General features: G+C 42.5%; 1 protein-coding gene across 6 annotated transcripts; it reads right to left on the bottom strand.

The window, feature by feature from the left end:
• Positions 1–4,365: 4,365 nt before the first annotated feature.
• Positions 4,366–14,323, bottom strand: ttc14 (tetratricopeptide repeat domain 14). Of its 6 annotated transcripts, none has more exons than XM_076725203.1 (12): positions 13,652–14,314; positions 13,269–13,396; positions 12,388–12,587; positions 11,864–11,948; positions 11,005–11,134; positions 10,392–10,547; positions 10,064–10,135; positions 9,786–9,905; positions 9,211–9,333; positions 8,307–8,424; positions 6,334–6,440; positions 4,366–6,211 (listed from the first exon to the last, which is right to left on the bottom strand). In XM_076725203.1, exons 1-12 carry the CDS (start codon positions 13,783–13,785, stop codon positions 5,170–5,172), a joined length of 2,415 nt encoding a protein of 804 aa, XP_076581318.1. In that variant the 5' UTR covers positions 13,786–14,314; the 3' UTR covers positions 4,366–5,169. The 6 variants fall into 6 exon arrangements, with proteins under 6 accessions (XP_076581318.1, XP_076581327.1, XP_076581344.1 ...); XM_076725212.1 differs by having other exon boundaries at positions 4,385–6,211; positions 13,269–13,393; positions 13,652–13,922; XM_076725229.1 differs by having other exon boundaries at positions 6,191–6,440.
• Between the last annotated feature and the right edge of the window lie 473 nt (positions 14,324–14,796).

The following is a 14,796-nucleotide window of genomic DNA, read 5'->3' as shown; positions in this document are numbered from 1 at the left end:
TGATACAGAATTCTTTGACAGTAAAGTGAATTTGACACTGTTGGCTCTGGGAAATTGTGTCAGGCATTTTTCAGTCCACTGACATTTTACTGACAGAACCATGAATTGATTAATCAAAAAAAAAAAAAAAAAAAAAAATTAGTTGTAGCCTGAGTGGATTTTCTTATTATGTTCTTGTGTTGTTCCTTGGTGCAATGTTTGCTGCACACATTATTTGAATGTTTGCTTTTCTATTTTTTTTTTCCATCTCTCATTATTAAACTGCAGTATATTTTTTAAACTAAAGGAATAATAAAAATGCTTTATAAATGCATTTAAGAACTGTGATGAATCTTATGTGTATGTTTTTTTAATAAAGCTAAGAGTTTCCCTTGATTTTGTGTTTTTTCTCGCACCTAAAAGTAACCAAAACAAATCTTATGAGCTGCTGCAATGTGTTGAGTGGAGTTAATAAAGGGCCCCCCACATTATAAGATAATATTTAATATTCCTTTTTTAGGGTCCCAAATGAATGATGTGTTTACAGGAGCCGGATTTTCTAGCAGCACCTCTGCTAATAAGAACCACAAAGGCTGCATCTTCATTAAAACCACTAATCATAATGAACCATTGTCTGTTTCAGATTAACTCACAGGTGGATCGAAACTTAAATTCATGTAAAATGCAATTTCTTACTTAAACAAAGGCAGGCAGCTCCATCAGCGTGGATGGGGAGAAGACTCCTGTGCTCTGCTCTCCATACGAAAATCCGCTGCTGCTGTCCACAGACAGTGTAACACTGCCCTCCAGTGGACAGATGCAGAACCTCAGATCTGAAGCATCTGCAGAGTGATGAGGAAAGTGTTTCTTCTGTCACTCTGAAACATTTAGGGTCAGAGGAAACTGTTTTTTCCAGGCGCAAGTGATGGTCAATGTCCGTCTCAAGGACACAGATGAATACTTTATACAACTTCACTGAAATATGGTTCATCTCTCAGAGCCTCTGATGCACATACGGAGAATGTTAAAACTACTTTAAAACGGTGCTAAATACAGAAAAAAAAAAAGTTTTTTTTAATCAGTGGCTCCGTTTTGTAACAATTCCAGTGACATTGACAATATTTTTGCTGAATACTTTTAAAAGGAAGTGATAGAAAAATAAAGGATGTCAAACAGAAGACAGTCTGGCTGAAACACGTATTCATGACCAGCCGTACTGCAGGGAAACATAAGACCACTGAAGAACAGATTGTGGGTCTCTGGATCATCTCAGTGGAAGTGCTCCCTGTTTTGATATTGCCCTCAGGGCAGAGAGATGACAGGTTTGGCTTTTTTGTTAATGAAGCTGAATTTGTAGTGTCTGAGGGTACATAGAGCTTATTGTTGCTTGATGGTACAGGGCTGGTTTCATAGACATCTTAACATCACCAGACCTCCACTCCCCTAACACATACACAATACATTTTACTGGAAAAGGTTAAATCACTGGAATTAATATATATAAAAAAATCTATATGAACACAGGATTTTTGCCATTATGAGACCAGACCTCACTGCATTGCCCACGTGTTTTTTGTGCTTTCGATTTTTATTGTATCCAGCGTTTGACAACCATAATTGAAAGTACGGAGTGAAATCAGGCTGCAGTCTGTAATTTTTAGGACACATAATGGCAGCAGGATAATCCATGTGCTCAGTGATGCGTCTTGCTCAGGACCAAAAACTCCCGCAGTGCCTCTTTATAGGACTAATGATGACCCACAGAGTGAGCACTCAGTGAGACCAGCCAACGACCGCAGGGTCTCCTGTAGTCAGTATTTAGAAAGATTAAGATGTCAGGCATCTGAGACAGGAAGGACAGGATCAGGAGTCTGTGTGTACAGTATTAGATGAAGAGGTTTCTTTACTGCCTGTATATTAGTGGTTAATCTGCCCTAACAAGATAGACTGGGACATGCAGCCTCTCCACTGCATCACTGATGATAGAACCAGTAATGATGGAGGAGGAGAGCGAGAGGCTGGCGGTTAAGCCTGAAGTAAGCTACTTTGGCACAGGGCGACACACAGCTGGTTGCGCAGCCACTGGTGTGTGTGTGTGTGTCCAGTTATTTAATCAAACGTGTGACACTGAATAGCCTAAGTGCTAATAAGCCATACAGCCACTTTGGATTTAGAGTTGAAGGATGAGGGACAACCACATGTGTTTACGCACACAGGCGTATCCAGGGGGGCCGCCTGGGGTGGCACTGTCCACCCCTGAAGTCTGACTGGCCACCCCAAGTGCCACCCCATTATCCTTAAGCATGATTGGCTATCTGCCCATTTAGAGGTGGGACCTGAATTGGAACCAAGTTAGCAAAGTCTGGACACGCCACTGGTTAGGCAAAGAAAACTCTTCAGAAACTCTTCTTTCAACACCAAGCAAAATTATTATCATTCCTGCTCAGCTGAAGGAGCCAGTTCACCCAAACCAACAAAAAAATGTTCTCACATCCAAACAATCTCAAGGGCCTCTTACTCACTTGTGCTGGATCTTTCCTAAAGCTGCTCAAAATAATAACGTCTTCAGTTTTCTGACAAACTTCATCTGCTGATGAAGATCACGTGACATGACCTTAAGTGGAGTATGTTTTGTTACCAAGCTTAAAAATTAACTGTCAAGGTCACTTTTCTCACCTACCTCATGTATTATCAAGCCAGGCAAATAAGTTTGATTTTCTAGGTCCAAATTATCTGGTTTTAAGTTCCTCTGAGGTTTTGCAGCCACCCCAATACAATGAAAGTGAATGGATTTCTATTTGTGGTATCCAGAACATGACATGAGAGCCTACAGTCCTGCTAGCAGCCTTATGAGGCTGGTGTCTGTGGAAGTGGGCTCAATCAACTGGACTCTGATGCAGCAACTTGAAAACTTTTTTATCCAGTATTCAACTTCTGTGGGGTCGTTATCAAGGTTGACACCACTTGTTATTAGTGCTCCTGGCTTTGGAATGGCAGTCGTTAGTCGTTGGAGTCACCTGAGGCCAACTGTCATTGGGAGCGGCCACATGAGGTCAGGTGTGAATGACTGTTAAGTTTCTGTGGACTTCAGCAAAGCAATACTTTGAGCTAAATGGTAACATCAACAAGCTAACATGCTTACAAAGACAATGCAAGCAGGTTGATATGTAGCAGGTAAAATGGGTAGTCTTAATTTTAGCATCTTAGCAAGCTTACATTTGCTTGTCAGCACCGAACACAAAGCACAGCTGAGGTTGATGAGAATGTCAGAAATTTTGCAAGGAGTTGATCATAAAGGTATTGGTTAAAAAAATAAATAATAAATAAATACATTTGACCGGATCATGCTGCTTGATTAAAACCATGAATGCCCATGATAGTGTAATGCACCAAATTTTATGACAATCCATCCCATAGTTGTTGTAAAAACTATATAAAAAAAACCCCAAAAACATCAAGAAGCTGGAGGGTCTAAAGGGAAAAGTCAGGGATCACTAAAGTCAGAGGACTGATTATTTAAGAAGCACACGTTTCTACAGTCCAGTGTCTATACATTAAGGAGACACATTCATCAATGAAAACTCTGACCTGCTGGTGGCGCTACAGAAACACTGAGTGGATCACCACAATCATAATCCCATTCCGTTCTACTGGATTTGGCTGGAGACAAATGGCGATATCTCCAACGAGGACAAATGAAACCCAAACTACAAACATGGCTGGATACCACAAGAGGAACAATAAACCAACCCTTTGACAGTATCTGAAATCAGTCCCTTGTGATGTTGCTGTCTGTTTCCCCTTTTCACTTTTGGACTTTTCTCAATTTTCTCCAGCAAAGTTTAGGTGTAGTGACTGTGAGGGGAAAGCCACACGAGCCGGCAGTGCTTGCTCTTCCTTGGACATCAAACAGGCCTGGTATACAGCAGCTTCCATGCATGTTCAGGATCAATATCCTGCTGGAAAATGAATCCTCTTCCACACATATTACTGAGCCAGAAGGCCTAGCATGCCTCTGCAAAATACACTGGCATTTCTCTCTGGCAGGTGTGTAGCTGATCCTGTGCAAGTGACTTGAAACAGCCCCTCAGCTGAATATTTCCACCACCAAGTTTGACTGGAGGTTTTCAGCGCTGTTGCATTTACATCATCATGGACTGTGGCCTTGAATATGCTCTCACTCTTCTAAAGGTAAAACAACCATTTGGTCTTTGATGCCTCTTGGTTTTGACACCTCTTTGATGGAATTAAAGACAAGGATGCTCAAAATTTAGGGTCTATCAGCTTTCGGTAGATGGATGACGGCCTGAACACTTCTTTACACAACAGTCGTACTCAAACTACGATGATGAAAGAACTCAAAAACTTGAAAAAACACGCAGACTTAAAGGAAGCACCGTGTAGTTTTGACATTTTTAATCCTTTATTGAGTCAACTGAGTTGCTTTTACTACTGGAGAAAATGTGCTGGAATACAACATCTGTGTGGAGTAAAGCTTGAAAAAGCACTGCAGCATTAACAGTCAGGTTGTTGAGGAAAAGCCACAGAACGAATGCACAAAATGGCAGGAGGCCGTAAACACACGGCGCTATCTTCAGAGAGACAGAAAACCTCAACTAAAGATGAACAGAGGAGATATTAAAACCTGCAGCAAGCCATGCCACCACAGATGTGTTGAATCGTATAATAACTTGTCAAAATGTACACAAACATTACCACAAATGACAAAACTGACTTAAGATGTAATATCTGTCTTCACTGACATCATATTCACATTTTTCAATAAGATGTAAGAAATGGAAAGTTTTTCTCTCTTCAAATACACTAATATGTTACAATAATGGTATCACATTATTTGGGAAAGTACTGATTTCAAGTTTCAACCCACTCAGATGAACACTTGAATACATTTTGACCAGCTATTATCCGACATCTGCTGCGGCTGCTCGCAGGCCTCGAGTCTACCGTAAAGAAAAGACATTTCAAAGTAAAACGCCTCGAGCTTTCTCTCTAACACTGAAGGCAACTTACAACAACGGGGGACATTCAATCACCGACACATTTGGCCGTTGCTTCGGCAGTATTCTCTTGAAGCACAGTTCAAAGCGAACCAAGTGGTGGTACGCACATCCATTTCAAAGTCTTGTTTCACTAGTATTGGGCACATTCTGGACTTTTGGTTTTGACGTTTCATTTTGGCCTGACTCCCTTCTCCTTCTCAAACTGGGCAATCTGATTGAAAATATCCAGCAGGTTAGAGGGGAGGTTTTTTTTCGGCCCTCCTCCTCCTGGCACTGAGGTCAAAGCGCTCTGTTTGTTATGGTTTCCACCTCCGTCTGATCTTTTGCTGCTTCCTCCCTCTGACCTTCTGCTTTCTGCCTCGTCCTTCCCCTTTCTACCGTCCCTCTCTCTTTTTGCCTCGTCTCCCTCCCCGATTTCCTCCCGCCCTCTGTTCTCATACCTGCCACCATGAAAGGAGTTCTTTGAGGAGTCATGTCTCATCCTACTCTCCGAGTGTTTGGACGCAGAAACAGAGTTCCCTAAATATTCAGATTTGAAATTGGATTTCCGTGAATGCTCAGACTCGGCCGACGAGCACGATACCTTCCTCTTTCTGTTGTCGTCTAAGCTACTCCTCCTCCTGGAGTCACTGTCCCTCCTGTCTTTCCTGTCGTCCTCCTTCCCTCTCTCCCTGCTCTTCTCCCTCCTTTCTCTGCTCCTGCTGCTCACTCCTCTTTCTGGGCTTCTACTCACACTGTTTTTCCCTGTCTTTGTCCTGCCCTCCTCTCTGTCCCTCCTCTTCCTCTCTCTGCGTGTGGAGTCAGACTCTTCCTCATCTGAAGCTGCCGACAAAGAATACAATTGACTGATCCTTTTCTCCTCAGCGTCCTTCTCCTCTACCCCCTCCTCATCCCTTTCCTCAAACCTCGGGCCTCCCTTCTGATTGAGAAAGGTGGCGGTGGTGTTGGGAGGAGCGGGATACCACTCCACCTCGTCCTCTTCCTCCTTCCTGTCTTCTTCGCTCTTACCCTCCTCACTCCTCCTGCTCTCCCTTGAGGAGATCCTGCGATGGCGCTTACTTCCCCGCTCAGACCTCCTCCTCTTCTTTTTCTTCTTTTTGGACCTCCTGCGGGGGGAGGATGACGAAGATGAAGAGGAGGAGGAGTTCCTCCTGGAGGAAGCGGAGGATGAGGACGAGGAAGAGGCCGACCTCTTCCGTTTTTTCTTCATCCTGTAGAAAAGAATATTTTATTCTCATAAAACAGCTGATGTTTGAAGTTATGAGATGACCTCCATGCCTTCATCTGGCGTATATTTACCAGCCGTACCTTGAAAGGATCAGAGCCAACTCACCTCTTCTCCTCTTTTAAGATCTTACGCAATTTCTCAGCGCTGGTCTGGCTGCTCTTAGCTTGCACCTGCTCCTTCGCCAGCGCCTCTTCTCGCTGGCGAATCGATTTCTTTACGGTCGCCGGGCGAGTCAAGGCAAGACATGACAATGGCAGGCAAAAGTCCACAGAGACATATTCAGACACACACACGCCACGACCCAAGACATGCAACAGAGCCCCCGAAAACGGCCATTCATTCATTCCGTCATTCAGGTTGGATGAAAAAGTATGGGGAGGAGCAGGGAAAGCCCAATGTTTGAGAAGGTCAGAAGAATGTGACGATCACAGATGGAAGAATGATGGAGAGGTACACGGAGTGTCATTTGTTTACCACAGAGGAAGTGGCGTGATCCAAGAGCAGGGCGGTTGGCACAGAAGCAGATAGATGGGCAGAGAAAACAAACAGCATTTGTTCCCCATTGAGACAGAGAAGGTTTCAACGTTACCGTATTAGGAGCGGGGACACGGTGCGCAGCAGTGTCCAGTGGAGGAGTCGTTGTCATTGTGCAGTTTATTTTTTCCACCCCCGCAAGGCAGGTGACAAGACCGTGGCAGTTGGAGGGTCAAAGGGCAGAGTCCCAGGGTCGCACACATACACACACACAAAACACTTCTTCAGTATTACAAACCACAGTGTCAGGAATGTGTTCATGTACAAAATTTACATTCACGGTGTAAGAGGATGCTGTTCACAAGGGCTTTCTGATTAGACTGTGTGTGTGTGTGTGTGTGTGTGTGTGTGTGTGTGTGTGTGCATACAGACTGTACTTGACATCATCGTCAATCTCCTGGTAGTTTTGTTGCAGCATTTAGGTCAAGACAAGTTAGTCCTTTATCCCCCAAATCCATACTGGACATTAATTTTCTATTAATTTTTCAGTGTGCTGGGAAGAATGTATCTTATACAGTCAGTATGTGGTATGAGGTTAGATTACAATCATTATCATTTGTTTGCATTTCTTTTGGTGACCTCACGTGATCCCAGAATAGTTCCACCCAGCTTTGACCTGAGCAGATGTCTGATCAGCCAAAATAGCCGGAGGCACCTGAGCATGTGTGCAGGGCTTTTAACTACACTCCCTGTTTCTCCAGTGTTGTTACTTGGAGACAAGTCACAGTTTCCTACAATGACAAGTCAAATGTCTGCTGTGGAAAACACCTTTTCTATTTTCCTCGTTGCAGAAATAAACAGAAGCCACTTTATAGTGCAAACAAAGTGTTCACATAGTGAAGCACTTGTAATTCAAATAATCCATTCAAAAACAAAACAGCAGATCCAAGCCAAGCATTTTTTATTTGAATAAATTATCATTTTTCAGGGAAACGTACGACCCTAAATGGTTTACACTTGTGAGATACAGCACATAAACACACAAAGCTGGTATTAGAATATAAATTTTTAACTAATATTAAGCTAGTAAACCATTAGCAGACACAGGGAAGTTTAAATCCTACCTGTTGGACAGAGACATTTTTTTCCTTTGATCGGTTAATGATCAGAGTGACCAACAGAGGACCAGAGTGACAGGCCAAGCATGTGTGAAGTGACACTTGTCTTCTGATCAAAGAAAACTGTCAAACAGATGACCCTCAATGATTTAGCTGCTGAAGATGTTCCACCCTCACTGCCTGCATCAAACACCTGTGAGTCAGGTTTAATAGGCCTCGATGTGATCCAATAAAAACATGGAGCCATCTTTATTCATTTGCTTCCTGCGATTTGTTTTTCTGAAATCATGTGTGACACCACCTTCATAAAGCAACCCATTATTGTTGGCGTGTGGTTTAATAGTTAAGCCTAAAATACACAGTCCTTGCCTGCCAACTTCCCTGAACTCCTTGTGAGCATATGTGTGTGTGTGTGTGTGTGTGTGTGTGTATGTGTGTGTGTGTGTGTGTGTGTGTGTGTGTGTGTGTGCGTCGTGGCCCGCTCACCTGTATAGTATCTGTGATCTTGTGCAGGGCATCCTGCGCCTCAGGGTTTAAATCATCCAGAGACAGAGCTCTCCTGTACAGTCCCTCCGCTGTTACCAGTTTCTCCTGTTCTTCAAGCCTAGACACAAACACAAACAACCACATAACAGACTTATGAGTAAACAAGGTCACAAATATTAGACAGAAACTATTAATTAACTACATTATTCCTATTACCACTCCCATCTTTACATTCACCTCTCTCTTGTTATGGGAACAAACCAGACCAGTTGATGTTCGCCTGCTCTGAAACAGCTTTTCTGCCACTTCTTCATGAATGCTGACTGAGCTGGCTGGAAACAAAACTCTGCACTTGAACTTCTAAATAGCATGGTGGAGCTTGTTGCACAGTCCGGGAGTGAGCGCTGCCTGACGGCTAAAGTCAAGGAAGTCATTTAATCTAAAGTTACCTTTGATGATCGTCTCCCTGGCTGCTTGACTCCCTGTCCAGAAAGTTTAATGCTCCCAGCAGTGTCATAAAAAGGGTAGTCAAATCAATCTAATATGCCCACATCCAATATTTCTGTGCTGACTTAGCATGTCCATTGCACATTCTGGGGAGATCACAGTGAGAGGGCATCGTCACAGGTGAGTTTCAATCATGAAGCAAAAGTTCAGATGCACCTAAACAAGGTGAGACAATAAAAGCTGTCTTCATGGATCACTGGCAATTAAAACTTTTCCTGCTGCAGGATGGTAGAAAACTTTGTCACAATGTCATGATCACTTATATTTGGACAGTTTCAGTGTTTAAAAATACAGAAACTTGCTGAATAATTAATACCGCTCGATTTTTATTCCTTTTATTTTACTTCAGAGGTCTCAACCTCTGGACTATTATCTCTGCAAAGGAAGCACTGCTTACTGTTTTCCTCTCTCCACCAATGTCTGGCAGAGGTACTTCTTGGCGTTGCGGTGATCTGGACAGCTCTTCAGGGCCAATTCAAAGTCCATTATAGCCTTCATGATGCTGCCTTTGTTAGCATACCTGTGATAACCAACGAAGGAAGCCCAGTAAGAACAAAAAAAAACACCAAATGGAAAAAGTCTATGTTGCAATGTAAATATGTAAACTAGTGTAAATACATAAAAGACAATCTTGACAAGTGAGCAACATTATAGCAATTTCTGCAATATTCATATGATCTGTAATTCATGAAGCAGCTCCCTTTCTGTTATATCATCGCAACAGAGCTTCAGTAGGGTTCAAAAGCATAAATGATGTGTTTGCGTTATTACATGGAGGACGCACCAAGCCAAGCACAGCTTTTGATTGTAGCATCAAATACTTTCTTCCAAATTAATTGATGTATGTATGGACTTCTCTTCCAGTGCAACTCTTTCAACATTCAGCAAAATAAAAATACATTAAGATGGATTGAGTAACCAAGAGTGACGCAGCACTTTAACATCAGGTAGGTTGGATCAGAAGCAACTCACAGAGCTCCTCGTGCCACCAGTGCTTCTACGTTGTTGGTGTCGATATCCAAGGCTTTGTTGTATTCATTCATGGCTTCCACGTGACGGCCATGTTTGAAGTGGTCCACACCTGCACGGACGCTGAAAGACCAAAGACAGACAAAAAAACATGGAAAATCGGTTTGTACTGATGTCAAGCCAGAAAAAGCCAAACCTTATAAAAGGGTAAGTTGTTCACTTTGTAGTATGATAGAGCATCTATGTAGTTCCTGTGGTCAAAGTTAAAAGTTCAGCATTACCACTTCAAAGCCCATGATGCAGACTGTTTCTTCCTGATTGCAGAAGCAAAATCCTCCTCTTGGAAAAGTTTGCTGTGGAGAAAAGAGGCAAAAGAGGAAACTGTAGTGACCTTCAAAGTAGTTCTCTCTCAACACTATAGGCGTCTTTTTCCTAAAGGGTGCCGCAGCCTACCAGCCTGCCAAGAAGGCAAATTCTTTTCACGTGTACGACCAAGTCTCCCAGTCAACTGAAATCATCAGTCTGTGGCTACAAATTCTGGGAATAAATTAATCCTCGACCTCTAACGACAAACGATAGTATTTCGGACAGCCAATCGACATGTTTTACCTTTGCAGTCCTCTCATCATTGACGGTGGGTGGGTGTCACCAACTCCCACCTTCTCCAGAAGGTAGTCCACTACGGAGGGGTTGTGGTAACCATGGCAACTCTTCAGTATACACTCATACGTCTCACTGGAGTCAGTGGCGGCACGAACACCACGACTAAGAGGAGAGGAGAGGAGAGGAGAGGAGAGGAGAGGAGAGGAGAGGAGAGGAGAGGAGAGGAGTGAGAGTCCTCTTCAACATGACTGTGTGTGTGACACCAAAACAGACAGCATAGTTTTTTCCCTGTTAATGCACCTTAAGCACTGTGAAAAACTACTTACAATGGAAGAGAAAACTCTTTTGGTAATTTCCACAATATTCTGCATGTTACAGTTGATTCCATCATTATTATCAAATTTGGCATGTCAGAATCAGTGGGTCTAACGGGCTGACAGATCTGCATGTCATCGGTATGACAATGCAAGGAAAGACCATGGATAACATGTCCCATGGGAGACGTGTACAGATTTCTACATTTTACATTATTTGTTTAAATAAGTGCTACTTCTTCAAAGTCTGTCAGAGCTCTCTGTTACATTTTCTCGTGTCTTGTCATGTCATGTTGTGTGGTTACCTGTAGTGTATGGGCAGCTCCTCCCGGGGAATGACACCCAGTTTAATGTGCTCCAAGCTGGGAGAAAGAGAGGCCTGGTGGAGGGAAACTGTGATTTTCTCCTGGTAGCGGTCAATGTCTTTCACTGCAGCTACAGAACAAGAAAGCCCAGAAGTTAGGAGAAGATTTGACGAATGTTTCTGTCTGATGTGTGGAGTGACGAAAACAGCAAGAACTTACAGAAGACATAAAGACAAGCTACAGACATTTAGGTAGCCACAGCTTATGAATGGATTTCTAGTGGCCAGTGTGATTGATAGCTGTCTGAAAGTCATGCACATGTATTACAGAGCTTCAATGACTATGTGTACATGCACAAACTATCCTGGTTTTTGTCCAGGATACTTTAATAAATCAGTGAATGGGAAACACAGTTATCAGATGGCAAAACACTGCATGTTGTTTTAGAATATGAGGAAGGACTCAACAGTTCTTACAGTTATCATAAAGATAACACAAGACATAATCCTCTGTCTTGATGATCACAAGGTAAATGGCAGAATTTAATGTAATATTGCGTGGTACTGTCAGGTGATTACATTGTTCTGCAGCTAAACTTGAGCCAGGTTCAGCTTTTTTCTTCAAAACAGCCCTGTAGTTATGAGGGCACTGGATTTTTTAATAAAGTGCTTTTAACACAAGGCTGAGGGCATTTCTAACATAAGCTACTATCCAAGGTGCCTCTCCGTCAGAAGTCACTGCAAATATGAGCCCCATTTCCTCCAAACCTGTATGTGTCAAAAGTGAATTTACTGAGGATCAGAGCCTAAAGCTTGGCACACAGCAGGGAGTTTAAAACAAAGCCAACTCAGACAGCAACCTTTGATGAAGTCCCCAATCTGGTAGTAGGAGAGAGGATCATCGTGGCTGCCAGTGGAGGGAATTTCTCTGATGTGACACAGAGCCTGAGGGTAAGAAGGCAAGGAAAATACAGATTAAATTAAATTTTTTATGCTTTTTTATTTATTTCTCATTTCGATCCAGATGTTCTGTCATTCCACCAGATGGAATAAACAACAAAGGAAGTTACTACAGTAACCATAGTTCTGTGAATTCATGGGTGACTGCCTGTCATCCAGTACTCATAGCTGAGATGCACAAATCACATATATGTCAAGCATGTAACCTTGCTTACATGAGATCTCAATCTGTGCGGTGTGCCAACAGATAAATTATTTGCTCAGAAATTCACGGAACCAGAGAGCTGGCACTTCCTGTGTAGCCGGCCAACTTACAATTCTTCAAGTCTTTTGCATCGATAATGGTTGACTAATTGTTTTCAATCTGTTACAAGGTTTATGTCATGGCTCAAGTTTGTTTAACTGATTAAGGTTGTTGACCTACCGACAACTCTAGGTCTTCTATGTCTCTCTTCAGTCCTCCTGCCGTACTAAGCAGAGTGAGAAAGAAGCCGTATTCTCTAATGTTGTTGATCCTTCCCACCACAGCGTCTCCTCTTTCCAAGTCCCTGTACAGCATGGCTCTTCTTTCATCGTAAGACACCTCCATGAATAACTCCAATGGTGGCATGATGGCAAAGGGCTCTGGGAGAGCATGGGTAGAAAGCTGAATCAAACATGTGTACAAGGATGCATTTCTCTATATTGGACAGGCCTTGCATTAACAGACAGTATATCCACATTAAGCCGCTTAAATTTAAAAACATCTTTTCCTCTCTGTGTTTTTCAGTCTTACACACGTCTGATGCAACTACAGGGGTTGTGCATTGGGCTCTGAGCACTTCCAAAAACGCAGGTGACCTACACTCAATACTGTGCCTGAACGTATCCTGTGTAGATACAGAAGGAGCACTGAAGCTGCTGCTGCTCTGCTAAGGCGCGGCTCACGCTTCGACTTCTGTGTAGTCACGGTTTTAAACACTTATTCTGTTGTCTGACATAGAAACAGGAAAATATGTGCAGGAGCACATATAAATTTGAATTTGGCTGATTAAAATACAAAGTAGGTGATCCCAGAGAGCAGGAGGGGACAAAACAGAGGTCTGGCAAGGTGAAAGTTCATCATCATGATCAACAACTTAACACATGTTGGCTTCAATGTAAAGTTTTGTTGTTAGCCAACTGAAAAGGGGACAAAGAGGAAGTGATTCAACTGCTTTGCTGCTGATCAAGTGTTTTGTGTGAACAGAGATCTTGACAAAATCAACAAATCTGACAGCTTAGTGTGGATGGAGCCTGAGATATGAGGTCAAACTAACACACAACCTGCAGCCTCCTCTTCCTCGTGCTCCTCTTCTTGATGAGTAGCAGTCTTCCATGCTGGAGAGAACAGGATGTCAGCCTTCCTAGCAATGAACTGCTCCACAAGAGGGCTGCCCTTCCCTTCACCCCTGCTGCACAAAAACACAGAATCATGTCAAACTGTAATGGCATAGTTCACGTTTTTTAATCTTACAGACCACATAACTGATTGATGATGAAAATGATCTGCAAATTAATGGATAATGAAAATACTTGTTAGCTGCAGCCCTGCAAAGTAAACCAATAATACAGTACTTTTGAGACACTTTGACAAGTGGGCCCCTTGTGGGACATCAGTGAAATCTGCATGTGGAGCTACAAACCACAACATGCTGACTTTATGTTACCTTTCGTACGTGGCCTTGCACAGGTCAGACACCACAGCTTGGAAGTCTGGATTTTCTGTTTGTTCACATTTCAGCTTGTTGAACAGTGGCTCTCCATGGTAGACCAGACACTGCCTCAACAGTTCTCTGTCCATCGTGTTTTTCCAGGACTGCAGTCACATTATCAAATCAAAATACAGCCACCGCAGGCTCTCGTTGGCGATAGTCAGGCAGGTTTAACGTTAGCTGTTAGCAAAATTTCGCAAATGTGGTGTTTGTCTTGAGGTAGCGGTATAGCGTTTTAAAATCACTGGACACATTAGTCTTTCATATTTACGTACCCACTTGCGAAAATTGCATGATTTAGGTAACAAGCTGAGGAATGCAGTTTAATGGCTGTAACTTCAGTAACAACGTTGCTCTGAGTCGTTTAGCTAGCTAGCTAGCAAAACAAACGTTGGTTCGTCAGGCTAATGCGCTACTACGTTGAAATTTGGACCTATCTTTGTAAAACCTCAAGATATTTCGATATTTTTACGTGTCCGAAGTTCCTCCGTAATCGAAAACGCAAAATACAACTATCGTTTTATTTGCACAGTTTAACTACGCCTGCAAACTCAACTTGTAAACGTTACACAAATCTGCGTAACACACAGTGACGAGAGCGTGCACAGGTTGTGTTACACTTAAAGTGGCCCGGGAAACAAGTTTTCTCTAGGAACTATAGAGGACGTAGATTTTATTACGTGATTGTTATTTTTCTCTAAACAAAATACGATGGTTTGCGTCTATGAAATATGTTTTCAGTGAGTAATTAAGTTATTCTGTCTTTTTATAAATATCAAAATAACTTGTATGCACAATAATTTTATTTCCCATTTTCTGCTTAGTGTTCACAGCATGTACCACAACTATACTTTCAACTATCACAACAACCACGACCTCAAGCACCACAATAACATCCATGACAACTACATCCCCAAGCACCACTACTAATACACACTAAATAACTGCAATATCAACCATACCCACAACAACACTCATTACTATTGGATGATGTATTTTATGATTTACTTTGTATTGTCCTAGATCATGTACAAATGTGTGTGTGTGACTTACCTGGTTTTACAGGTTCCATGAAAGTAGCCACTGTCACCAATGAATTT

Source organism: Chaetodon auriga, chromosome 3 (assembly GCF_051107435.1).
Source record: "Chaetodon auriga isolate fChaAug3 chromosome 3, fChaAug3.hap1, whole genome shotgun sequence".
NCBI lineage: Eukaryota > Metazoa > Chordata > Actinopteri > Chaetodontiformes > Chaetodontidae > Chaetodon > Chaetodon auriga.
This window is presented reverse-complemented; position numbering and strand designations above follow the sequence as displayed.